The 24,557-nt window shown below is 40.1% G+C and overlaps 4 protein-coding genes across 4 annotated transcripts; all 4 read right to left on the bottom strand.

Annotated features, from left to right (window-relative positions):
- Positions 1-1,768: 1,768 nt before the first annotated feature.
- On the bottom strand, positions 1,769-2,299 carry MELLADRAFT_34103 (uncharacterized protein; the record flags this gene model as incomplete). The annotated part of the gene is made up of 1 exon (XM_007406665.1): positions 1,769-2,299. The coding sequence occupies one exon, from the start codon at positions 2,297-2,299 to the stop codon at positions 1,769-1,771; it is 531 nt and encodes a 176-aa protein (XP_007406727.1).
- Positions 2,300-4,535: 2,236 nt separating this feature from the next.
- On the bottom strand, positions 4,536-4,999 carry MELLADRAFT_123227 (uncharacterized protein; the record flags this gene model as incomplete). Its single annotated transcript, XM_007406664.1, has 2 exons — positions 4,536-4,831; positions 4,924-4,999. 2 exons carry the CDS (start codon positions 4,997-4,999, stop codon positions 4,536-4,538), a joined length of 372 nt encoding a protein of 123 aa, XP_007406726.1.
- A 1,780-nt stretch (positions 5,000-6,779) lies between these two features.
- On the bottom strand, positions 6,780-9,035 carry MELLADRAFT_34152 (uncharacterized protein; the record flags this gene model as incomplete). The annotated part of the gene is made up of 9 exons (XM_007406663.1): positions 6,780-6,890; positions 6,978-7,100; positions 7,191-7,351; positions 7,424-7,538; positions 7,618-8,151; positions 8,234-8,356; positions 8,431-8,540; positions 8,623-8,736; positions 8,870-9,035. 9 exons carry the CDS (start codon positions 9,033-9,035, stop codon positions 6,780-6,782), a joined length of 1,557 nt encoding a protein of 518 aa, XP_007406725.1.
- Positions 9,036-12,813: 3,778 nt separating this feature from the next.
- Positions 12,814-14,735, bottom strand: MELLADRAFT_95114 (uncharacterized protein; the record flags this gene model as incomplete). The annotated part of the gene is made up of 4 exons (XM_007406662.1): positions 12,814-13,293; positions 13,358-14,301; positions 14,375-14,458; positions 14,534-14,735. 4 exons carry the CDS (start codon positions 14,733-14,735, stop codon positions 12,814-12,816), a joined length of 1,710 nt encoding a protein of 569 aa, XP_007406724.1.
- Positions 14,736-24,557: the final 9,822 nt, after the last annotated feature.

Genomic DNA, 24,557 nt, shown 5'->3' with positions numbered 1-24,557 from the left:
AGAATAATTAAAGATCCACAAGAGAGTAAGAATAAAGGGAATTTTTCTTTGCTAAAATGCACACAAGTATATATACAAATCAATGAAAGTGGCAAATAGCTCCTAAAAACCCTCTTCACTATCTCAAAAATAATAAAATAAAATAAAATGATAATCTGAGTACAATTTAAGTAAGCAATCCATATATTAACCCTCTTCAATTTTGTCTTCAACTGATTTCTAACACACTACTAATAATCATTGCTCTTCTTATGATGATGATTCATATAGATTGGCTGACATAAACACTTTCTCAATAATAACAGGAATTTCTTGATTAATAATTGATTCAAAATGGACAATGCTTTTTATCTTTGAACAAGTGTTGTGTGATTGATCTTCAAGGATTTATTCATTCATCCTTTTATTCAACTTTAATGATGGATTCAATTGTTATTAACAATATGTGATCTTGTTGATGTGTGATCTTGTTGGCCAAATGTAAAAATCAAAGATATAAACCACTCATAAACCATAACTCATACCAATACAGTTACTACATAACCCATAATTTTACTCTTCAAATCCTCTTTACCCTTTCCACTCGCTCTTTTGTTTGAATCACCTCCAATCACTATGCATATTTAACTGAACTTTTCTTTTTGAATTGTTTTTCTTTGATTTTTCTTTCCACTGAATTAATTAAAACTAAAAACAAACACTTGAGCTATGACTTTGACTTTTGATTGGTACTACCACCATCCTCTGATTGTCACAATGCTTGAGCCAGACCTGACTAGACTAGCCCCTGAACGTTGGAGAGTTCAATGGTCATCTACCATTCTACAAGATCCTGAACAAACACTGAGCAAAATCAACCCACCTTTCTGTTACCAGGAAACATGGGATAACAGGCTGGATTGGGAATGACATGTGTATTACCTGATCAAATTTATTAAAACATGGCCATGACAGGTATAAAGAGAGCCATAGTTTGGCACCAAAGGTGTTTCATCCCACATTCTCTCCCAATTCCATTATTCTTTTACTATGTCACATCACATAGTTCCCAATTTATAAAGCTTTGATTTAACTCCATCCAGTGCTTTTTTTATCATGCAAACCCAAGAACAGCAGCCTACACAGCCTGAAGATATGGAAGCTGAATACAAGATTTGAAACACCCAAGATGCTGCTGCACCCGTCACCAATGTGGTTGTAGTAATCCTTGTTGCCAATAGCCTGAAGCAACAAGTCAGCCAGTTTTGAAGCCATCATAAATGGCCTTTGAAGCCAACTCAATGATTTCAAAGATCTTGGCAACCAATCTGTGAGTAAAAAGAATCCCACCCCCAACACAACTCCAGGCACGTCATCCACTCAAAACCGCATGAAGCCAACACCTTTGTCATCTCAGCATTCTTACTTAACAACTTGGCTGTCTGAGGAGGAAAATGTCTTCAAGAGAATGATGAAGATTTTTTGGATGGTGGTTTACCACCTCTAGATGGTCTGTCTTAGACTTGGACAGCAAACCTGTTGACAGGAGACGCTTGAAAGATGTGAAATGAGTTCCTGTTTGCGTGAAAGTTGAGTGATGCAAAAATAAAAATGAACATAGGTATCTACAAATGGCCAGAGGAAAATATATACGCAGGAAGAAAATTTGTTGATGTGTATGCCTGCAAAACCTTGAGGGTCAGAAGATATATACTCAACTCGCGTACGCAAACAGAAATTAAAAGTGCTCACCTGCCATTTATCTGTTTTGACGCTAGGTGACAAGTTCTTACATCCCATCATTTATCATCGCCTGAATCATTCTACAATGACTGTCTGCATTTTTCTGACTGAACTCATTATCGTAGTTCAAACCGTATGGCCAAAAATGTCCTCCACCGCATGTGATCTGAGAGTCTGGTTTATCTATTTTTCGAAGAAGGCTTGTGGCAGTGTACCACGTTTTTTGTTTACAATTCCTATTGAATCCAGGCGATAGACCGACACCTAAAGTATGCGAAATCTCGTGTAAGGCAGTCCTTTCGTTTTGAAAAGCTGCGTTGGAGCCGAACCTGATTGTCCCTGTGCCTTGACTACCATCTGCTGTACGGACGCTTGGAACATACATGACCTTCAAACTTTTTTCAGCCATCACGAACTTGTTGTATCGCTTCACTGCTGCGTTCATTGAATTTTCGATTGCTACATAGGCAGTGGACTCGTCGGGTGTTGGGTTAGGTTTTTTTTCAAGTGTGAACTTTATGGCGGCAGAGACGAAGCAGCCATGGAAGGCTGTGATAGTCAGGAAATATATGTTCATGTTTGTAGAGTGCTTGATAGAATAACCGGAGCCCTCGACAACGCAGCTTCGAGTTGTAGAGATATCGCGAGTGTGATGATAGAAGTGTGTTCTCTGATCTTTGCCTTGCAGCGCCAGATTGCGGAAAAAGATGACCCTGTTTATGACGAGCAAAAATGATTGTTATCGGGATGAAATCTTAGACTCAACTTCGACCATTACCTCCAAGACCTGATTTGCTTTACGCAATGTCCGCGTGTCGTAACTTCGAAGATTGCTTTGATGCAGGTGCTCCGACCAGGCGAGATTACTCGTCGCGTTGACCATAGCCGGGTTCATTGACGATGAGCTGATGGTGTTTACCAGCGTGTCATCCATCGTCCAGCAGCCGGCTTGAAAATGGTGTAATATGTATGTCCAGGGATTGAACTCATTTTTCATCTCGTTTCATCTGCCTATATCGCGGAGAGGATCATTTGATGTCCGCGAGGCGAAATTGATCGCCTCGGCCAGGAAATTTGACATTCCTTGCCTCAGATCAAAGTCTAGCAATCTTACGGCTCATTGGCACCGTTGAGTGAGCTCAGTCAGTTCTCAGCAGGCCAAGCCATCGTTCCAGCGCACGCTTCACCCCTTATTGAGACGTTCCTCGGCGTCCATCCCGCTATCCCACCCACCAACTATGCCTCGCTTGAATTGAATGCTTTCCATTCCGACGACATGATAAAGTCACCAAAGTTATTTTTGAGGATACGTACGAGTCCATTTTACAAGGAAAACATCCAAACCAAATCAATCTTATCAAATCTGAGAGTTTTACCCTGCATCATTGTAGCCTTGTGGTGTAGTCAAATCATCTAACACTGATCCCTGCTACTCTCCTGTTTGCCGATAATCATCTACCAATCATGTACAACCTCATTTGGGTTCAAGAACAGCGATTTGAAGACTTATGTATGCTTTTTTGAGGTAATACATCAACACATGTGTGTGGACGATATATCAGTATGCTATGACTCAAATTACCTGAACTCAGGTATGTTGAAGCTTGTGTATAAAATGCAAAAGACACAAACACAACTTCAAACTCAGCATGAATTCAGAAACAGACCCTACCTTTCAATGCTTTCAAAGAGAGGAATTTGCGCTCCACACAACTGTGAAAAATTTATGAGCTACTCAGTTTGACGCTCATGTATGTGTGAACTCAACACACCACAGTAGAGCATGCCACGCGCGTAGATGTTGTACAATCCTCATGTAGCAATCTAAATATCATAAGTCGTTCATAGTCTCTCTTGCCTCTTCACAAAATCATCTCTTGTTCTATCAGAAAATATGAAGGGATATCCACCACTTGGAGAAAATAAAACAACCTTGAGTGAGCACTAATATATATAGAACAATCCACTGCATTTACTTCACTCCTGTTTGACAGCTGAGCCATCAACACCCATCACTATGCCTGCATGTGTTTTAAATCTGCAGAAAAAAACATCATCCACAGCCTGATCCTTTTGAGGCTTCTTTCACCCAAATTTTTCCTCTTTTGTTGATCCGCAAATTTTGTGATCCATGTCCGAATCAAAAATATTGACTTTGCACCTTCTTTTCATCCTGAAGGCAGTGGAACTTTATGTACCTAGGATTCAACAGGTCTTTCACATTGAAAGCACTAATCAAACTTGATCACCTCCACAAATTTCAGTCATGTCCTCATTCCAGCGCCACCACCTTCATCTGGCCTAAGTAAGGTTATAGGATATGGATTTGGACTCGATGTTTAACTCGTGCAAGTAGATTGAGATACCGAACACAGATTTCAAGACACAGACGAACACACATACAAAATACAGAGATAAGTGAGACTTTACAAAAAAACAGAAGAAATGAGCTCAGAAGAAAACATTTCGCAAGTTTACTACCGAGTCCTTCTCAAGATAATGATGTATGAAATGGGTGAAACGACAAGAACAAGATAATTCAAAAAGTGAAAAACATGGAAACTGACAGTCAATAGAGCTGCAAAGGTTTAGGATCAAGGACTACATGTACAACCTTCACAGGTTTAAGTCTAGGATCATGGACAATAAAACCTGAGAAACTATGTTTTGACCATTGAATTTGATTAGCTGTCATTGATGACTAAATAAAAAGGAACTCGAAACAAAATTAGACATCCAGTTCTTCAACGCAAACTGATTGTCAAAGAGCATTCAATTTCCAAAAGTGAAAAAACATACAAAACTTTTCATCCTCAAAGGAAGTTCCATCCATTATTGTAACGGAGCCTGAGGTTATTCCAGCTCCAGGCGGAATAGCCATTGTAACTCAATGGATTCCACGTGTTAACAGGGTATGTTAAACAAATGTTGGGTGACAAATTACAGCCTTGAACATAGTATCGAATATTTGCGAACTCGTAGAAAAATTGATTGTCTGAATAAAACAAAGGTTGCTGATTATAGGTTGGACAGTTGTATTGGGAATTCCAAGCGTATAGGTTTTGGTTCCAATTCACATTTTGGCTTGAAGTTATGAAGGATGGATAGGCTTTCAAGTTAATTACAAAAAAAGTCAGTATAACGATGACTCATGATGCATGAAGGATGTCAATGGCATCAAGGATTTGATTTTGAACTTACGACCGGCCATGGCAACGTTGAAGACCATTGCAAAAGCAAGGATGAGCGCAAAGGTGATAAAACGTGGAAACAACATGTTTGGAATTGGTTTAGTTTGATTTGACTTTAGATGGTCACGATGATGAGATGGGGTTTTAAAATTTAGATGATTGGAATCAAGCACGATCTGAGCAATGGATGACCTGCGGATGATTCATACCAGGCCAGAGTCCGCCGAATTTATACCTTTTCCACAGGCAGAGGAGATACTGATGTACGCCCAGTTCGTGAGTCAAGTTGTAACTTCTGAATGGACTTTGCTCTCTTGCTCACTTGAACATCGCCGAGTGGCGGTGTAGAGGCAAAGATACACTGACAGGCGGTGCGTGTGCCCGCTCATGATTGAAATAGAACAGCATCATCGAGAGAGGAGTGAGTTTTTCTATCATGAGTGATCACTGATCAGTCTTGACTCTTGACTCTTGAATCTTGATCGCACCGCTTTGCTTTGACGTGTAGCCCCGCCTAAGCTTAACTAAGCATTCTATTCTCCAATTTCAATTGTGAGTATTTTCAGTCTGCATTTTCATTGACATCAGGTATTTCTATGACGTCATCACCTCCTTTCCACCCTCAACCTCCCTCAACACAAAATGCAAAGGCGAAGAAACACAATGTTCAAAGTCATCATGAGCTTGTGACCAATTTGATCCTCTCGGTGCCTCAGCTTTGTCATCTGATTTAACTAACGGTGGGATCCTTCCACGGATCGTATTTGATACATCAGTGCTTCATCATCTTGCCCTCGACAAACATCCATCATGATTTTGCTGAACAGCCACCGTCACATACAAACAGCTCAAAACATGATCAAATAGAAATCAGCATTATGAAAAGTTCGAGGTTATCAGGCCACTCGATCTTCTTCGAAATCATATTTAAATCACCTGATCAATATATCTGACTCAAAGATCTTTAAGCACACGTTTGAAACTGAGCCAAATATTGCGGACTCCTCCGCCTTCTTGATGGTCAGGTGTATTTGGATTCATATACAACATGGATTCATTTCGACTTGCCGCAAGTGAGGATTTTAACATGTCACGGCATCTTGCTCATCTGTATAAAGCGCATCGACCCCAGTGTAGGGTTAGTGTCCAAGACCTTTGTTAAATGTGAGGGGTGAGGGCGTTGAACGATATATATATATATATCTGTTCAAGAAATGATCAAATAACGTGGTTCTATGTGGTTCAAGGGCTTCATCAAACAAAGTTTCAACAAAGGTCAAAACGAGACAATGATGATGGAACACCAGGGATATCATCTCACATTCAAATGTCTGATATAATCAGAATAAAGCTTGCAAAACTGAATCACAACCCTACTGCAAAGAGCGGTACACGCCCAAAGATACTCAACTCACAAACTCAACGATTTGGTTTCATGTGCTTGCAACGCCTCATGAAAGAAAGTATGAAGAAGGTAAATAAGATACCGATGTATAATTGCCAATTTTATCTCACATAAGTGTGCAGTATGTATATAAGTAATGATCGAGGAAAGGAGCTTTTGAGATTAGAATCATTCAACCTTTATACGACTGTTTTAAGCGTATCATTCAAAGTTTAAACCCTAGTAAATGTGAGGAAGGAACGAGCGCCCAAAGGGTCTTCACTCAAAAAAGGAACCAAGGATTTGGTCCTATACTTTATTCAAGAAAACAAAAAAGTATCAAGAGACAATGTTCTCTAAACAACGATCTCATTCGCTTCGGCACTTTCAAGTATCCAAAAAACGATCAATAGCTAAAGTGTTACTTATTCAAAAAAACTCTGTAATCAAATCAAAACTATCTTATTATACAAAATTTTCTATTAACGAACATCAAGTGCACTAATACTATTATTGTTACCAACAATATTTGAAAAAGTTTTTCTCATTTGATCCCATTCATTTTCTTTAGGTAATGCTAAATCTCCAATATCCTTTTGTTTCAAAAAATCGATTTCAATATTAGTATCTTTTCAAACCAATATAGAAAAAAACCCGGTTTTGTTTATGTGTTTACTTACATATACGTAAACTTTTCCATCACTACTACCAATGGCTACTTTCTTTCCTTCTCTTTTATCCCAAGATAATTTATTCAAACCTTTAGGTTGAGTAGGATTAACAGTAGTAGAAACTGTAGGAACCTAATGAATTTCAATAAATGAAAAAACAATCATTCAATCAAATTTGATCTCTTTCAAAACCCATCATCATCATCATTAATTTTGACTTACTTCAATATCTGTATTTAGATTCCATAGATTGAATTTTCCAGATCCATCCACTGTACCAAAAACAGCAGGATGAGTAGGATGCCATCGAACATCAAAAATATAATCATCCGCTTCTTCAAATGAATGAATAGGTGAAATCGTATTAGATGGATTATTTGATCCTACACCACCAACCCCACCACTACTACCACCCACACCAGATGTGGATGGGGTTTTTGACATATTCCCACCACCGCTTGTGGCTCCAGTAGAATGTCTTGGTCCTGATCTGTTTACTGATGATGTGCTTTCGGTTTCTGTTTTTGTATTATTATTACCTTTTGGCCGCCAAAGTTTCACAGTCCAATCCTGATTTTTACAAAAAAAAATCATTAGTAGAGAAGTTCAATATATATAAATATATTTGAAAAAAGATATTAAAGCTTACCACACCACAAGTTAAAAACAAATCACTAAAATCAACAGGTCCACTCATAGGATGAAAATCGATTCCCAAAATCGGTCCAGAATGACCTTTATAAACTAAATTTTGATTTAAACCTGATTTCAAACCAGCTCTATCGTATCGATTAGCTTCATAAAGGTTACCTTCTTCCGTACCAAACCAAATCGTATTTAATTCTGTTGAAGGTAATCCAAAACAAGTCGGACTCATTTCATCTGTACGATGATGGGTTGGATTGATCACTTCTATCAAATCTTGGGGTTGGGCTAACATATCTAAGACCCATGAGCAGATCGTTCCATCTGTTGAGATTGATAATAAGTTATGCGAGTTTTGGGTTCCTACTATTGATATTGAGTATACTGGATGTGTATGACCAGATGAGGACAGTGGGGTCTTTAGAACGGGTAGTTGCTTCCGTTGTCGGATATCCCACATTAAGATTTGACCAGAGTATGTACCACCTATCACCAGGTTAGGATGAAACGGCGAGAAAGTTACTGAGAGTACATCGGACTAAAATTGCTTGTTGTCAGTTTCCGTGAAAAGTAGCCTCATTCAAATGCAAGAGCTCTTCCAGTCATAAGTGAAGACATACTTGTGAATGAAATGTATATTCTGGTCGATCAAGCAGATGTAAATTCCATATACAGACAATTCCATCAGGTTCATTAATTCCACTAGGATTCTTGTTATAAGAAGCTAAACTAAGTTCATGATTCTGAAAGAGTCCAATAATTTAGAAAATATCCATGTCGAACATATAAATCAAGTTTAGATGATGAAATTACATACTTTAGAAGACCAATCCAAATCAGTAACACTACGATTCTTAAGTAATCTTTCATCATGGAAAACGCAAGTCTGTTTAACCCTTTTCCCTTCCCGATCATCACTAAATATATCTCAAACAAGTGAGTCTTCAATAATTCACACATTGATAAAGTATACTCGAAAGTAAAATCACTCACGCTCCATCTTCATCACCAAAATTAATTGAATAATCTTTTAAATAATCATATCCATCTGATAAAGCACGTTGAATGATTTTAGATGAAGATTCTAAGAAATCGTTAAATTCGGTTGCAGAATATAATGAAGCTAATGTATTTGGATCCAAACCTAACCGAAAAAAATTCAAAACAAAACCAAAGTTAATCAAAGCAAAGATATAACTCTTCGTTAAGAATAATCGATCATTTTCATATAAATTAAGAAAGAAAGGGAAAAAAACCTCTCAACCTATCCTCTTCCAACTCTTTTTCTAATCTACGTTGTTCTTCTTTGATCTCTTTTTCTAATTGAATTCTTTCAGCTTCGATTTCTTTTATTAATCTAATTCTCATTTCATCTTCATTTACATTGTTGATTGTAGTGATTCCATCTTGTCCTTCAATCATCTGAGAGTGAGTGGATGTCGAGATACTGACTGATTCGGTTTGAACTGATTTTTGGTACTGCATTCGGGGCTGAATAAAAAGAAAAGAATCCAATAAATATTAAACCTACGATGCCAGATAGATGGGATGACTGACTTTGGGTTTGAATTCATATAGATCTTGTGATGTATCAGTGAAAGTGGGAAGAGCTGAAAGAGGAGAGCTATTGAATGACATCGATCAAATTTAACACCTCTGATTTAACCATTTCTTGAAGATATCTTGAATAATTATAACTTACGATCCAGTGATGATAGTAGACTCTACGCGATCAAGTGAAGAAGTAGCGTGACTAGGAGAAGCTTCAACCTCTGTACTGGTTATTTGACCACCCGAATGACTATCCTGACTTGATCTTCTACCAATACTAAACCGACCACTTAAACCAAGTCCTCTAGTAGAAGATCCTAAAGGAGCTTGTATTCCAGGAGAAACTAAACCAGAAGAAGCAGATGGAGGACCAGAAGGACTGAGTAAATCGGAAACCAACATATCAATTTCGGCTCGTGTAGGTCGAACATGTTGACTTGAAGTAGTAGATGGTGATGTCTATCAAGTTGTTTAGAGTTTAACTTTAGCACCTTTTTTTAAGAAAGCCTTATAAGACCAAGTTGCACACCGCTGAGCCTGTACCTCGTTCTTCGTCTAATCTATTCTTTCTCTCCTCACGAGCCCGACGAAGTTCGGCTATTATTCAAAAAAATGAAATTATGGGGTAAAGCAAGCAAATCAGTAAAGGTTATGACTGGATGTATGCGTGTTTCATCCTGATTGAACTTACCTAGTTTTGCTCGTTTTTCTTCAATATCTTGTCTTCGTCTATCCATTTTTAGTCAATTTTGAGGTCCTCGTACGTGATGATGGTTTGTTGGTGAAATGACTATAAGTAGCGACAGACCAGTTGCGGGCACCCTTCGAGTGAACTGAAGTGGTATGTGTTGATCGAAATTAAGGTGAACCGAGTTATGTCCAAAACTCAACCTTTAAGTCAAAAATCACACAACTTCGTTAAGTTCAAAGCTAAAAGTTGCGACCATCCACAGGTGACAGCGGACGCTTTGCTCAGCGGCATCAGCCTATATTAGGGCGGTTCAAGTTTGACTTTTAAGGCACATTTTTAGGTTTTAAGACATGCTCGATGTCCTTAAAACAAAACTTATATTTTAAGACGGTGGCTCGGTGATTTATAAATTATAAGTTGACTTACAGCCGTTCTCAATAAGGTTGCTTTTTTTGAATTTTTTTTAGGCGGTTGATGGGAGTTAGGGTTGGATTTTACAGTATTATCAGGCAATAACCCATCGGACCCGATCTCAGTCTCAACTCTCAATCGCATTGACCTCGACCTATCTCAACCTCGACCTCGATCTCATTATCGACTTCATCATCCACCTATAGCCTCTCTCATCTCTCGTACCAACTGGTTCTCCAGATCTCTTTGGACTCTCCACAAATTTGTCAGTACTTCTGGTCAGTCCCAATCTCAATCCTCAATTATTCTTCTTTCGTTTGTTGATTTTATTCTTTCTTCTTCCACAGTGGTTCCCTTCTCGCGATGCCGTTTGTCCTTTACTCGCCCGATGTCAAATTCATTGTCATCCGCAAGGCTCTTCGCGGTAATACACTTGAAACAATCAATGACGACCTTGGAATGACAGTATCGCCCGATTCATTGACTCGATGGCTCGATCTATTCCATGATACTCAGCAAGTCATCTCGGATCCAGACTTCTATGATCCTCGTGGCAGGCCAACTGTTTTGTCAAATGAGCACCGTAAATTCATTGAAGATGCCATCGATGCAGAGCCAACTCTTTATCTTGACGAGATTGCACAACAACTTGCAATTGAACGAGGTATTCAAATCACGGTTCCTACTCTAGCTCGTGAGGTTCGTGATCGTCTGGGTCTAACCTTGAAGGTGCCAAAGACTGTCCACCCAAATCGAGATGAATTAGAGGTAGCACGGTATGTATATGAAGTTGGATCAATTGATCCGGCATGCCTTGTCTTCTTAGGTGAGCTCCCTTTCTTGATGTGTGATCCTAGAGTTGTGAATAAATGCACCTCAAGATAACAGGATAAGTTCACATTCCATCATCAAGTGTCGATTAACCTCTGACTGGTGCAGAGCTCTGATCACCTTGTGAACCAGTGAGGTTTACAACTGGTGTGTAACCTCACTGGTTTTGGTGGAATTGAACGAACCTTAGTCTTGGATGTATCTATTCATGACTCAACAATCACACATCAAGAAAGCATACCAATCATCATGTTGTTGTTATTCAACTTTGTGCTGAATTGTTTATTGGTAGATGAGAGTTCAATCCAAGCTCGTAGGCTTTACCGACTGAAAGCTCGAGCACCACGAGGTGAACAAACCAAGCGCCTACCTCGGACTCTACAATCAAGACGATTTTCTTTGTTACCTGCCATCTCTTTGACTGGGTGTCTTGGAATGATTGTTCAGGAGGGTTCAATTCTGCGGGACGATTTAGAGTATTTTTTGTCACATCATCTGGTAAGTACCACAATTCATACATTCTGTCTTTGAATCAAACTGATTTACCATGTCTTCTACATCAGCTTCCAATGATGAACCCTTACCCGGCCGAAAACAGCGTGCTTGTCCTGGACAACGCACCCATCCATCATGGTGGAATGGTTCAGGACCTTTGCGAGCAATTTGGTGTTCGGATACTCTACCTTGCGCCATACGCCCCTGATTGCAATCCAATAGAGAAATCATTTGATATCATCAAATCTCGACTTCGAAGAAGTGGTGACCTACAAGAAAATATGTCGCTAGAAGAGGAAGTGGAGGTGATTTATCGTCATGCTGAAGAAGCACTGACTCCCGAGCTCATCCGTAGCCTTTATGCCGGATCAATATATCTTTGACGTGTAAGTTGACTATGCCATACTAGAATTAATTTCTGGATCTATTGTATCTTTCACAAGCTGATTGTGAATTAAACGATTTGGGTCTGCTTCATAAGTGTAACTTTGCGTACCTCTGACATTTCAGTGAGTGTTTTCAGATATAAACCCCAATAGGTATTTTAACAAATTGTCAAACAAGTATCATTCAACCCAATTCAATGGAATATAGCTGCAGATTAGCTTTAGCTGGGTTCAAGTCCGACAACATTGATAATGAGGGATTGGTTTGCAAAAAGCAGGTTTTTTGTACTTCTTATTCATGTTTCCATGTTCAGACTTTTTTAATTGAATCACAATTTATAAATAAAAAATGCAAATGATCATACATTTCGATGTCTCGCTTTGTCATACCTCAAAATGATGGTTCTGTTTTGAGAGGGGTTACTATCAATTTGACTTCATGTACGAAATAAAACTTTGATATTATCATGAAAGAAACTCGTCAAAAGAGCGGATTTGGATCAACCACACTGGTTTGATTGTGCAAAGTCAAACAAAAACCTTGTTTTTTGAATGTTTTATTGTACAGATTACAAATAGAGCTAGCAAGGCAGGACATTTTTTGTGTCAAAGACACATGATACAGAGAGAGAAAAATAACAATAACGAGTAAATGACGCATATCAAAATGAGAACAAAAGAAAAAACAACAACAAGCTCTCAGAGCAGTTTGTGATGAAGAACAAAATAAAAACCAAGTGATCAAAGCAGATCAGGAGAAAGAACAAAGGAGAAAAGTTACAATTGAATCAGATCGTAACAAAGAACAAAAGAAACAACATACAAAAAGAATTGATCAAAGCTGTTGCGCATCAATAGCAGCAAGTTTTGCCATCAAGAATCCCTGATACCTAACTGCACAAGCCATTAAATGGCTTGCATCGCCTGGAGGGATTCCAATTCGGTTCAATTCGGCAAGGTTCATATCGGTGGTTGGCTTGAGATCACTCCACCGAGTGTAATGAGCCTGACTCAAGCTCGCCCTCAAGCTAGTATCACTTGGAAGGAATTCCGCGTATTCTAAGAAGTCTTCCATGTTTCCAGAATACTTCTTTTGATAAATACAATCATCAAGTACTTGAGTTGGGGCCGCCAAGGGGAATGTTGGTGGTGCCAAAGGTGTTGGAGCCAAAGCCATGAACCCTGCTGGTGGGGGATCATTTGGAAACTCCACATAGCCCGGAGGAACTTTTCCGTTGAGAAAAGTCTTGAATGCAGGTTCTTTGGGAGGAGTGTATATATCAACGTCCGTGCGCCCATCGTTACGTGCTGCAATCTGAAAATTTAGACTTCCATCAGCAAACCTGAAACATGATTGATCTCAAAAAGATCAGACTTACAATTTGATCAACCCAGATTTTGATCTTGCGAGGAGTCATGATTGACCATTTCTTGTTATCAATGGGATCTCTGTATCGACATTGTTCAGTACCGTTCTTAGTGAGTTGAGCTTTTAAAGCCGCAGTGAAAACCGAAGGTGAGTTTTCGGTGGTAATTGACAAAGCGGCTGCTGAACCACTTGGCTGATTATTCACAACAGCTCGTTGAGTATTCCAAGAACCTAAGTAATTCCCTCTCTTTTCTTTTCTTTGTGCGGCAGCAATCTGAACATCGGGATTTGCCATTTGAGCCAAAAGTCCAGCAGAGCTAGGTTGAGTGGAATGATCGGCTAGTCCTTTGAAACTGTTCCATTCAATGCTGTTTTGAAGGTTGTATTTCTGATCGCGGAAGTGACATTTTGGTGTGAGACTGACACCAAGCCAAGTAACTGACTGAGGTGCAGAGACGTTGATTAAGTAGGTACCAAGACCGGCTTGTAGATGGTTGAGAGATCCCACCATCAAGTCGATCACAGCTTGAGGTGTTATATGATTTAAATCGATTGTGATGCAATTCTCAGGTCCGGTATCGTTCTTGTCGGTTTTGTCACAGTTCCATACGAATTTTTCAGTGGCTTTTCTAGATGAAGATCTGCTAGTTGAAGGACGATTTGTGTCCTTTGGCCCATGAAAATAAGCCTCGTGAAAGAGTCGGAGGGTGACCATTTTCACTGGTAACTCGGTGGGACGCTGATCAGGTATGACTCGAGGATTCATTTGAACTTGGTGCGGCTTTGGAGGTGGTGAAGGGACAGTGAGACGTCCCAATCCAACTTGAAGGAGGCCACATGTAGGGTGGTAGGTGGGTCTAGCTCCACACTGTTGAGGGTCGGCCAGAGCACTGCTGAAGTTTCCGGTCCTGTGAATAGGCGCCTCGCGATGGTCCAGCATGGGGTCACGATGAGCTGTTGATAGGACAGAGTGAATCAGTAAAACTTGGTTTGAAAGATCAATACAAATCCAAAGAGATCCACTCACCAATTTCAGAGTTCTCAACACCCTGTGCTGCAGCAAACCTTTCACGTCGGATTTCACGCACCTGGTAGATTGAGTTAGTCAAAGCTTGATGCAAAAGGATGGAAAAAATTGTCAGCATTTGATCGAAGAACACAGATATGGAATAAAAGGTTAACATACCTCTAGCTTGATCTGCCGCTACCAAGTTTGTGGCTGTTGGATTGCAACGATGATCCATATTGCGGTGGGCCGGATCAATATGAACCTGTTGGCGAAGATTTGCGTGTTGATTTGTCAAGCGTGTTGAGTTTAAGATCTCGATCTCATCGTTGGTTGGAGCTGTTGCCAAGCTGTTGATTTGGGAAGGAAATGGTGGAGCCATTTGGAAGAACAATGATAGACAGATGAAGGAAAGGTTGGATGAATGCTGATGAATGATCGAGAGGAAAGGGATGGCTGCAGTGAGATGACGTATGAGATGGAACGATACAGTTGGATCTGGCGGTGTCTGATACAAAAGCCAGTAAAATCCAACCCTAACACCCCTCAACCGCCTAAAAAAAAATTAAAAAAAAGCAACCTTATTGAGAACGGCTGTATAATGTATACAGTCAAACCCGCGCACATGCATACCCGCGCACATGCATAACCAGCCAAAATGCATAAGTTTTGGTTTCCACCCAGCTGGTGCGGGCCAATTTTGTCATTAATTGCATAATTATGTCAAAAACCATAATGCATACTTCTTTTCAAGTCCCCAAAGTCATAATGCATGCCTACAAAGCGCCCCAGGATGTGTTTTTTTTCCATTGAACTCTGATCAAATCCTTTGCAAGTAGGATTTTGGCAACATCAGGCAGCAATGAGCCCTCTATGGGGTCAAACCGACCCCTAGTGGTGTTTTTTTCGGTGTCAAAAAAATATCTTGTCCTTGTACCCGCGCAAAATACAAACGTACTATTGCATAAACTTATACAATTTCAACAAAAACCCGTCATAATGCATATTTCAATGCATTTAGGCCAATATGCATACAAATATGCATTATGGGGGTTTATGCCTATTTGCATAACCCGCAATAATGCATAGCAAAAATTAAAAAAAAGCAACCTTATTGAGAACGGCTGTATAATGTATAAGTCTTTTGGCCCATACACATAAAAATCGGTTGAGAGCAGGTGAGACAAGGTTTAAAGACGTTCACCTGCCCTCTCTTTCTCCCATACCCTCCTCTCCCTCTCCCATACCCTCCTCTCCCTCTCTTTTGTACCCTTTCTCCTTCCACTTCGTACCCTTTCTCCTTCCACTTCGAATCAATCCTCCCATTTTCAATCGACTTTTCGAATCATCCTTTCTCCTTCCACTTCTCATCCTGGCTCTCATTCTCAATCATTCGGATCATCCTTTCTCCTTCCACTTCTCATCCTGGCTCTCATTCTCAATCAACTTCTCGAATCATCCTGGCTCTTCCACTTCGAATCAATCCTCTCATTTTCAATCAACTTTTCGAATCATCCTGGCTCTTCCACTTCTCATCCTGGCTCTTCCACTTCGAATCAATCCTCTCATTCTCAATCAACTTTTATTCAATCCGAATCTCAAACTGTTTCATCATTCCTCATTTCAATCAATCCAAATCTCGATCAACTTCGAACAATCAAATCAAATCAATTTCAATCAAACCGAATCTCGATCTGATTACTTTCATCTTTAGTTATTTCAATCCAACCGAATCTCGATCTACTTTCATCTTTAGTTATTTCAATCAATCTACTTTCATCTTTAGTTATTTCAATCCAACCGAATCTCGATCTACTTTCATCTTTAGTTATTTCAATCAATCTACTTTCGATCTACTTTCATCTTTAGTTATTTCAATCAATCTACTTTCATCTTTAGTTATTTCAATCCAACCGAATCTCGATCTACTTTGAACAATCAAATCAAATCAAATTCAAATCTCATTCAATCCGAATCTTGATCTGATTACTTTCAAACTTTAGTTATTTCATTCAATCCGAATCTCGATCAACTTCGAACAATGGCCACATCAGGTGAACGTGATAATTCGGTAAGTTTTCCCTGCCCATCTTCCCAAATCTCAGATATGTATGGCTGACATTGAAACATCACAGGTTTCCCGTACACCTCGCCGAACTAAAGCTCAGCTTGAGGCGGATCTTGCTGCCAGTGGACGCACAGGCAAGGGCAAGGCTACACCTGCCGAAGTTCGAAGATCACTTGTGGCCGCCAAAGCACGAAATCAATCAGTCCAACCAATCAATTCGGCATCAAATACTCAGACCCCTCTTGTAGCAAAAACTCCTGGCGCTAAACCCCCTCCCAAATCTAAACCAATTCCAGTAGTCCCTCCATCCGCATCATACCAAGGCCCAGTTCTCCAAAAAGCCGACTACGAAGAAATCCTGGCCCATTTGGATCGTCCAAATTTCCGGAATGCAATTTTTGGTGGTGGCGGCAAAACAAAGGTCACCGGACAGTCGATGCTTCCAAAAACAATATTAAATGAATTAGCAAGTACCATCAATAACAGTTACAATCTTCGAAACGACACTACAAAAATGAGACTTACTGGTCGTACACTCAAACTGCGAGTGGACCGATGGAAAGGAAGATATATGGATGCTAAGCGTAAAAGTTCAGTTACCGGTTTTGGAACTACCAAGGAGGACAATAAGCGTGGTATTTGGACTGTGCCCAACAAGCTTGAGTTTATGTGTCCCTGTTACGCCCAGATGGACAACATCTTCAAAGACAAAGGAAATGTCAATGCATTTGGCCTTATGGATAGTGGCCTTATTGAAGATGATGATGGTGAAGTTGAAGAGGCGATAGATGAAGATGGTGAATGGGATCAAGATGACAACAACGAAAACTTAGATGAAGAATTTGCAGGTGGACAGGAAATGGTTATCTCAGAATCTGAAAACGATGAAGAATATTGTGGAGTTGAAGTTGTGATTTCGGATTCTGAAGATAATCAACTCTTGAAGCATCAAACAAACACTGTTAGCTCTGATGATGGCCTCCCACCCCCTCTTACAAACTTTGATGACGTTGAAGGGAGAGAGCCACCACCTCTTTCACATAAGAGGAACAGTACATTAGTAAGATTATTTCTACTCTTTCTACTCTTTTTGATTTGTTTCTAATTTTTTTTTCTACTTTGTTTTTTCATCTTTCCATTACCTTCATCAAGACTCGAAGAGAGAAAGGTCTCACAGTGGCTGAACTTGCACTAGACGACTCTGGTGGTGATGAGACTGAAACTAAACGATCTAGAACTTTTGAGCCAATGAAGAATCCTCGATTACCTTTGAAATCGACTGATATCAACGCACCTGCACAAAAAATTCCACGTAAATTCTGCACTCCTGCTATCCGTCATAATCAGCCTAGCAAGAAATCCAAACCAGCCGACTCGTCCGAGATTGAATTTCCCGCCATGCCACAAGCTTCCACCTCCACTGCTTTGGGTAACCGCACTATAAAATCTACTACTAAAACTTTGGCCAGTCGTGGAATGAATCCCCTACCATCGATCGATCCAGCAAATGTTCGAAGTCGGGATTTCAAGAATCCTATAGCGTCAGCCCTTCAGAGTGGAAGCCAACAGAAGCTGGAAATCCTCAAGGAAAATTCAGACTGGCGACATGATTTCGAGGACAAGAAGTACCAGGAAGCCAAACTTGAGTTAACAAGCCAATTGGACTGGAGTAGAGAAAAGTATTACCTCGAGCGCAAAGAAGCCAAAGAGATAGCTGCTGCACAGACCATTGCCATTGAACGACGCGAGAGAAATCAACTAGCGAAAGATCTTGCTTTAGCGGGCAAGACACCAGCAGAGGTTCTAGATTACTTGAAGATCATCTTTCCTGATGAGCCCAATTGCATGATACCTCCCAAAGAGCCCAATAGCCAAGGTTTGCCTTCTTTTTCATAATGTCCAGGTGGTGTAGTTTTCTGATTTCGATACTTTTTTATCTCAGTTTGAACAGGTGTTTAATTCAATTATGTCTTAATCAATGTCTTTATGTTTTTATTCATGTCATCAAATCAAGACTCCACTAACGTTTTAGCTCTCATTCAATGGTCATTGATCAGTCAATTTTATTTTATTAATTCACTTACCAGTTTTCAATTTTTTCATGATGTTAATTTTTGCACCAATTCAATTCAATTCAATTCAATCAAAACTTCAAACATAAAATTGAAATTATCAAATTCAATCAAATGAATCAATGAATCAAATGCTGTTTTGTTTCCTCAAAGTTCCAATTTATTATTTACAAATGTTTTATGTAGTGTTTCTTTTATTGAATCATGTAGCGTTTATCTTTAGATTTCATCCAATCTACTGAACTACTCGTCAGTCTCAAACCCAGTCCTATCGAAATCGAATCCTTCAAGTCTCAAGCCCAGTCCTATCGAAATCGAATCCTTCAAGTCTCAAACCCAGTCCTATCAAAATCGAATCCTTCAACACATCCAATCTACTGAACTACTCGTCAGTCTCAAACCCAGTCCTATCGAAATCAACCAATCCTTGGCAATTCTAGAAATCACATTGCTTTCAACAATTGCTTTCAATCGATCAAGTCAAACCCATGAATTTGTAAAAATTCACTATCCTCTTCTAGTTGCACCTCATATTTGGTCGGATTTATCAAGTCAAAACATCAAAATCGACCAATCACCTGCAAAACAAATGTGTGTTGTGTTAAAACATCTAAACCAGCTAGCTAATCTGAAATCACCACCTAGTAAATTTAATCAATCAGTGTCGTCATTTGAGGATATCGTAGAATGATGCACAAGTTGTTACTTCATAGACTTCCACTTTTTTCTCCTTCACTCAGTGCAAACACTTTTTTCTCCTTCACTCAGTGCAAAAAGTTTCAAAAGCCAAAAAAAATCTTCTGCTTAATCACAAAACCAGCCTTGAAAACATAAAAAAAACTTTATACTTCATTAAAAAACAACAAATGTACATTTTCTTTCTTCCTTTGTGTTTGTAGAGTTAAAAAAACTTTTGATTGTGAATGAATTTTTTTATTTGCATGAACTTTTGAGAGTGAGAGACATTAAAGAAAATGTGAGTTTCAATGAGACCAATGAAAGAGTAAGTGAATAAACAAATTGTGTTTAATTGAGAATTCTCACACGCATCATCAACATCATAACAGAAGTGAAAATAAAACAAATTAGACAATGGGAAGGACCCCACTTTGCCAGCTGTAAGCAACAGCATGATCACGCACAACCTCCCTCATTGCTCTTCCACGCTCTACCACATCAGCATTCAAGTTAATGTCATCCAAATTTGTGACGGCCGGCAGGTCAATTTCATTATCGATGATGTCTTGTATACAATCCCACACATTTCCCAAGCTTGCTAGCATGTTGCTAAGTATCACACAGCATTGAATTCAATTAAGAATGTGTTCCATATCTTCCGGATTGTTCAAGGCCAGGCGTAAACACTGCAGCGAGGCCCAGCGAAGCTTACAAACTCCGATGGAGTGCTCGTTACATACTCGTACTTTTGCCACACACCAGTTAAAGTCATGATTTCTGTCAATCTCTGCAGCTTGGCCTTTGTAAGATGGCACAACTGTCTCGGTTGGTGTATAAGCAGAGTCGGCGATGAGGTACTCGCCTGCCACGTATGAAGAGGAATGAGTGAGTGCGAAATACCTGGATAGGAGTTCAAAAACTACGTACCTTCATCAAAGTATCGCTCTGGATTGATGGCAATGTCGGATTTGTTATAAACCGTACTATCACAACACGATCCTGGCCACCCAGCATAGATGTAAGTGATTCTTCGATCACAATCACAAATGATTTGAACGTTGATGGAATATCTATGCTTGCGATCGAAGAAAACTTCTCCATCAATTCCAGGTCTTTGAAATAAAGGGATAGTTGTCCCATCAACAAAGCCAACACATCCCGGGAAGCCTTCACCATCAAGTACGTGAGAGATGGCCTTACGCCTTTCGCTATTTGGCCACCAAAGGTATGATTTACCTCGATCTAAAATGGCTTTGATGACCCGGCGCGTACAATTAATGACAGTTCCACGGCCGACTTTGTAGTTTCGAGAAAATCTACCAACAGAAGCTCCATTCCCGTTGCTGCCTAAACGCTCCAAGGTAATGGCTAATTGATGTTCGACAGATGGTGGCGGATTTCGACTAGTTGAAAAGAAAACCGGGTGGGTTTCTATCAACGCAAGAAGGGCGTCAAAGCCCTCAGGAGATGTTCTCATGGCTTGTTGAAAATCCGTACGTCGATCCCGTAACATATCCTTCAAATTAAAGGGACTTGCTAGAGGAGCCCGAGATCTTGGGACTAGATATCTCAAGTTTGAAACTAATCCGAGGCATTCAGCCCATTTGTCTTCTTCATCAAAGAGATGATCATGTAGTTCGGCCTATTCCAGGTATTGAAAGGTTTGAATCCGCGTGTGCAAAGATACACAAGTCGGTGAGGTCACGGAGTATCTTTGCTCTTTCTGACATTCGAGGCATCGCTGATTCGGGACGTTTTAGGTAGGTTAGGTGTGATTTGGCTCGTTCTAGGCACTTTTCCAAGATGAGGGTGTGGTGGTGAGATGCGGAGCCTCGTCAGCTCAGAAAGAAAGTTGGGTCTGAGTCTGATCCCTTTACCAGTGGAGACTCCATGGTTGATCATTGGTAAAAAAAAAAGAAATGTCCGTTGGACCCTTTTGTGCCTTTGTCTCAAAGGCTTCAAAACTTATATTTGCAACCTTTTAAGGAATTCGAGCAGGCTTTTTAGGCATGCTCGCGCCTCAAAAAGCCTGCTTGCTTGCTTTTATTCAACTGCTCGGAATTTCGAACTTGAACTGCCCTATTGGCTTCTCCCCTGTGATATGTATGTGGAACAGAAGAAAATACTCACCACTTTCTCATACATTGCAGACGATATTCGAAAGTGAGAGAACTTTTCTAGTCAAAAATCAAACAGAAGGGAGTAAGAGCAAATTGGAACAATACCACTAAACTACTTGACTCACCCAAAGTTTTCCTCTTCCTTGCTGAAGCCTGATTTCATTCAGAAGACAAAATGATTTGTATGTCTATAAGCCACTCTTTGCGCGTTCGCCGCGCCCTCGCAGCGCGGCAAACGCGCTAAGAGGGGCTTAGTTAAGCTTAATCAGCCGTGAACCCGGAGGGACAAGTCTTGATCAACATTCGAACTTCTTTCCAATCTCGGCTTTTTAAGAAAAAAAAACAGGAAAAAACATATACTTCGATGCTCCACCTCTTTCCTTAGATTGGGGGACGTGTGGTTAGCAAAGATTCTGTCACTGTTTAAAGCAAGCAAGACCCTTCTCGCATATAAAGCCTCCCTTCCTTATATTGGGCAACAAGTGGAAAGGATACTATGAGGCACACACAGCGGTTAGTAAAAGGAAGATGAAATGCTGGTCAGAAGGCAGTTTCAAGCTAATGGGTTTTTGCTGGAAAAACAGACTCAAATGGAAACATCCTCAAAAGGAAAACACACTACAGTTGTCTCTGACATAACCCATACCCAAAAAATGTGGCCCAAAAGTATGGGTTTTGCTAGAGTATAGGTTACCTCAATCTCTTTCAAAAGCCATATTTATATATTTACTGATAAAATAAGGGTTATGACAAAGATTGTATGAACCAAAAACAAACTTGTTAGGAAACCTCAAAAAACATATCAGAAAGAGTCTGCTGCTGTGCAGCTTCAACACATAGCAATCAGCAGTGTCTAAGAGAGGCTTGGATGGCCCTTTCATACCCCTGCACTTCTTGTGCATTGTCACTTTCAAAGTAATATAGCATGATATCTGAGGCTTTGAGGAATTCTTCATTGGTAGGTTGTGGTGGTGGAGGTATATTTCCTACTGTAGATTCTTTTTCATTTGCTTCTTGTTGCATTCTTGAAACCTTCCCCAATATTGGCCACACTGTATTTGGACAAGTTTTCAGGAAGCATAATGTAATTGAGTTTGTGATATGCGGTGTGTGAAAGTTAAATAAGGTTGAATAAGGTTACCATCAATAGAGTTTGCCTGTAAATCTTCCTGTTTAGAGTTTTTCAAGCCTCCATTGGACATTTTTTTTTCAAAGACCCCTGAATTATGGGTTATGAGCTCTGGTTTCCCTCAAAAAGCTTATGGGTTAGAGCATCTGCGATCGTTGGGTTAACGGGCCGGATTAGTTAAATATTTAACTAATTCTTTCCAAATATCCACAGCCATGAATCTTTAGGCAAGGATTAGCCAAATAATCTTTAAAAAATCTTCAAGCTGGGTCAAATTTGACACCAGCTAACCCCAGTGTTAGTTAACTCAATTCACCCCTCACCTCACCACTTCATCACCACTTGACTCACCCCACCCTCTGGATATACACTCTCAACTTCAACATCTCCAACTCCAATACCTTGAACTCTAACCACACCTCACTCGATCCCCTCAGCTACGTTTAACATTACTCCGGTTTCACATTGATCAGGTACAGATTTGACTCTTGCCTCAAATCTTCATCACTCATCAACTACCTTGCCCATCTACCACAGCACTCCCATTATTTTACCACTGCAGTCAATCATTGTTTTCCATTACAGTTTTTCTCATCACTTTTCACTTGTGTCTTACTATTCTTATAAAGGTTGACTCTATCATAGTGAATTGTAGATATTGCTGCTTGAGCTTACAAAGGGCACAAAATCAATTTTCAGATGTATGGTGATAATCCGAGTTGAGAATTGAATCAATTGAAACACAACCTGAACATTATTTTGATTTTGAGGACAATGCATCTATTTGATTACATAGCCAATGAGTTCAGAAGTGAGAAAAAAACCTTGAGTTGATTGATAATGATATAAATCAAATATCAAATCGGAATGATACAAAAGGGCCTATACTAAAATGTCTGTTTGAGATTTGAAGACAACTTAGCTCTATCCTAGAGCTAACAACTGTGTACCCAATCTTTAATTTGGGGTTTAGCTTTTGTTAACTCCAAATTGAAGACAACAATTGTGGGATTTGGGTTTACTAAGCTTGGCCCTGGCTAAAGATCTGTGAATTGGGCCTTGCTAAAGCCAAATTTAACGCCAACGATTGGAGATGCTCTTATGGGGTACTACAAAGTTATGGGTTATGTACCCACTTTCTCTGCAATTTTCCTGCAGATGGCCAAATTGGTATGGGTTTTGATGGAGTATGGCTTACAGCACAGATGGGTTATGTCTAGGGCTATGACCCGGCCCTGGCCCTGCCCAAGGGTTTTTTTGATCAACTTGTTGCCAAGCCCGGGGCCTAAGCCCTAACCTAGTGATAAGGGCAAAAGCCCCGTTTCGGGCCGTCCGGGGCCGGGGCCGCCGCCAAAACATAACACCAGGGAAGGGCAAAGGGCTTGTTGGTTGACCCTTTACCCTTGTCCATACCCTAGCACCCTGATCCGCAGGATATCCAATACCCAATCCCTTGACATAACAAACCACCCCAATGTCTCGACACAGTCTTTGCCGCAAAATCACTGACCCAAACCACAACACAATGTTGATAACTTCCAGCGCCGCGACTTCAATTGCTCCTTCTGATTCCATTTCTGCTGTGGCTAGTGCAGTTGAGTCAGAAAATACTGCCACCAACCGCACCTCTTGGGTGTGGCAGTATTTTTCAACAGTCATGTTCCCCGACAAATTGGTCAGGAACATCTGCCGCGCCAACAAAGGCCTTGCTGACCAGGTAAATCAAGACACACCGGTTGTAGTGTGTGAAGAAGAGATTGCGGTTGACAAGACTTCCAGCACCAAATTGATGATATGTCACCTGTCACGAGCACACCACATCAAAGCTCCGATCAACACATCTCAACAAACTCTTACATCCTTTCCAGAAACCGGGAAGGCTTCAAATGTAAGTGTTTCATTCTTTCTTGTTCTTCTCATTGTCACTCGCTGATTATCTTTGTTTTTTACTTTTCAAGTTGGGAAGTCTCAACAGGAGAACTCTCACTAACGCTGTTATACGACTTATCGTCAACCAAGAACTCCCGGTATCACTAGTCAACGCCCCAGTCTTCCGCAAACTCTTGTCCTGGATCAATCCTGCTGTCACTCCTCTTCTTTCCAAACAAACCGCCATCACCAATAATATACTTGCTCA

The sequence above is a fragment of the Melampsora larici-populina genome, assembly GCF_000204055.1.
Source record: "Melampsora larici-populina 98AG31 unplaced genomic scaffold MELLAscaffold_7, whole genome shotgun sequence".
Taxonomy (NCBI): Eukaryota; Fungi; Basidiomycota; class Pucciniomycetes; order Pucciniales; family Melampsoraceae; genus Melampsora; species Melampsora laricis-populina.
This window is presented reverse-complemented; position numbering and strand designations above follow the sequence as displayed.